The sequence below is a fragment of the Carlito syrichta genome, unplaced genomic scaffold, assembly GCF_000164805.1.
Source record: "Carlito syrichta isolate Samal-C Ts95f unplaced genomic scaffold, Tarsius_syrichta-2.0.1 Scaffold316376, whole genome shotgun sequence".
Taxonomy (NCBI): domain Eukaryota; kingdom Metazoa; phylum Chordata; class Mammalia; order Primates; family Tarsiidae; genus Carlito; species Carlito syrichta.
The window spans coordinates 431,497-433,139 of record NW_007260472.1 but is presented as its reverse complement, the minus strand read 5'-3'; the positions used below and the strand labels follow the sequence as shown (position 1 = coordinate 433,139).

The window sequence follows — 1,643 nt, the reverse complement described above, 5'->3', positions numbered from 1 at the left end:
CGGCACCTAGCCGGTTCCTCGCCACCCGCCCGGGCCGACCCCCGCCGCCCGGCGCCCACTGCCCAGCCGCTTACCTTAATAGTCCCGTCCATTTGGCCAAGTCTGCAGCCGAGCCCCCCAATATTCCACACATTGACCCGGTTACAGCCTGACCTCGCAGCCCCTTCGGATTAGCCCGGCGCGGCCTCCCTGGCGCCCTGGGCCCTCCCTGCGTGCCCCCTGCGAGCGCCCTGCCCTCGCTCCCCTGTGCACGTTTGTTGTTGTAGCGGAGCGAAAAAGAGACAGTTAACCGGATGAAACTTTTTTTCAGCTAATTTTGGGAAGTGACTTCACTTTGCGAGTGGGGAGGAAGTCCTATCTCTCTCTCTCTCTCTCTCTCTCTCTCTCTCTCTCTCTCTCTCTCTCTCGTCTCGAGCTCTCCTCTCTCTTCCCCCTGGTCTTCCCTCCCCCCACACCCCCTCTTCCTCTCGGCTGGTCCTGCTTTTCGCATCACACACTATATAAATATACGCGGAGATGCCCAGATACATTCATGCACTGCGCACACAGGATACTTGCTCCTGGGAGATAAGAACCAACCGGGAACAATGACCGGGTCCACGCCCAGCGTCCGCGCCCGGATTCCCGCAGTCTGCATCCCCCTCATTACCTTCCCCCCAAATCCAAAGCCAAAAGCTTTTGGCCTCTTTCCTCTTCCCGGGGCGGTTGGCCGAAGGTGGCCCTCCTGACTCATTCACTTTCCGTTTCTTCCCACAGATACGTTCATTAATGCTTTTTCCAGCCGGAGGCAAACTTTTGGGGGGTGGGGGGACGGCGAGAGAGTTTACTAGGGCTGAGGATAACCTGGCGCCTCCTGCCAGGGAAGATCCGAACGCAGACCGAGGCAAACCAAACCATTAAAAAGTGCATCCAATAAGAATTTTTCCACTCTGGCTGCCGGGGTGCGGCAGACTCCCGGAGCGGCTCACCCACTCATCGACGCGGATTCGAGCGGTTTCGGGCTGACCCTCGTGTCGGGGACGCGGACTCCACTCTGGGCGCATTGTTAGGAGAAGGACGTCCTCGGGGCGGCGCGCCTAGACCCTCGACTCTGGGTGCCCGCGGAGAGCGGGAGCGGAGGCACCCTAGGCCATCCATCCGCATCTTCTTGGGTCAAGCCCCCAGCGCTTACTCCAGCCCTACGGCCCAAGCCAGCACTGACTCCCAGGCCAGAGTCCAGGACCCCGAGGAACCGACACCACGGCGGGATGTTCCCTCCACCGCGGTCAGCAGGTCCCAGGAGCGCAGCACGCAACAGCGCGGTACGCACCCAAACGACTCCCGGGTTGAGACCTGGAGGCCCGCGCCCGGGACTGTCGCCCCCACCCGGCCCACCTCGACACCCGGCCCTCCCAGAGACCTCCCCATCTCCCGCTGGTCCTCAGTGTACTCCGGCTGGGGAGTTTCAGAGGTCTGGGCGCTCTCAGCCTGACTCCCTTCTCCCCGACCTCCAAAACAGGTTACCTTGTCCGCGCTCTCCAGACCACGCTTTGGACTTTCTCACTTTTATTTAAGAGTCCGCCGGGGGAAAGAGGAAAAAAAAAAAAAAAAAATCCAGAGAAGATCCAAGTCAATTGGAAAGAAAAAAAAAAAAAAAAAAAAAA

General features: G+C 59.6%; 1 protein-coding gene across 1 annotated transcript in view; it reads right to left on the bottom strand.

The window, feature by feature from the left end:
- Nucleotides 1-556, bottom strand: part of FLI1 (Fli-1 proto-oncogene, ETS transcription factor) — a 121,404-nt gene extending 120,848 nt beyond the window's left edge. The window contains exon 1 of the mRNA XM_008074219.2: nucleotides 75-556. Coding sequence (XP_008072410.1) covers nucleotides 75-92 — 18 coding nt within the window. The 5' untranslated portion in view covers nucleotides 93-556. The remainder of the gene's footprint in view (nucleotides 1-74) is intronic.
- Nucleotides 557-1,643: the final 1,087 nt, after the last annotated feature.